The sequence below is a fragment of the Octodon degus genome, unplaced genomic scaffold (assembly GCF_000260255.1).
Source record: "Octodon degus isolate 3935 unplaced genomic scaffold, OctDeg1.0 scaffold00444, whole genome shotgun sequence".
NCBI lineage: Eukaryota > Metazoa > Chordata > Mammalia > Rodentia > Octodontidae > Octodon > Octodon degus.
Window position 1 is genome coordinate 355,653 of NW_004525020.1, and position 788 is coordinate 356,440.

A 788-nucleotide genomic window follows, 5' to 3' on the forward strand; every position below is an offset into this window, starting at 1 on the left:
ATTCACCTTTGACCCGTAAGTACAAATCTAGAGTGCACAGGTCTGAACTCCAGTCACGCCGCACCCTCTCGTATGCCGTCTTCTGCCACAAAAAAAAAAAAAAAAAAAAAAAAATACATTTTAGATAAACTAATAGAGAGACTAAATTTCTCTTCATCTTTTTCTATGATAATAACAGCTGTTTGGTTATAATGAATAAAAGTAAAATTATGTTTTTCAGATAGCATATATTCTACATAATGCTAATGGCAAATCACTCATATTAATTGATGAACTCGGCAGAGGTACTAATACAGAGGAAGGCATTGGCATTTGTTATGCTGTTTGCGAATATCTGCTGAGCTTAAAGGTACACGTCTCCATTTATTTTAACTAAGTTAAGTTTTAGTCCTTTTCTGATGTATGACATAACGTATTTATCATGATTGTATTTTCTGGGCAGCAAAAGCAGCTTTTACAACAACTTTAGGCAGAAAGTGCATAATGTTTATATTTTTTGGTGCTTGGGTTCTCATTGCAGTAGGAATAGTTTGGCAGCTGTGACATACATAAGGAAAGGGAAAAATCCAGAAGCACAATAATGTGAAGCTTGATTGGCTTTAATTTCATCAAATTAAATAGCTGAATATGACTATATTTTAATAACTTTCCATTATGTAATAATGTCTATGATGTCACAGCATGAATTAAAGCTAGGCATTTTAGATAATTTTATAAAAAGGCTACTCTACTTACCTAAGATTCCATTATTTTATTTTATTTTTTTTAATTTTTATTTTATTATTTGT

The 788-nt window shown here is 31.0% G+C and overlaps 1 protein-coding gene across 1 annotated transcript in view; it reads left to right on the top strand.

The window, feature by feature from the left end:
- The window catches only part of Msh4 (mutS homolog 4), a 105,525-nt gene that overhangs the window by 80,443 nt on the left and 24,294 nt on the right, over positions 1 to 788 (top strand). The window contains exon 16 of the mRNA XM_012513322.2: positions 221 to 349. Within this exon, the coding sequence (XP_012368776.1) occupies positions 221 to 349 (129 nt within the window). The remainder of the gene's footprint in view (positions 1 to 220; positions 350 to 788) is intronic.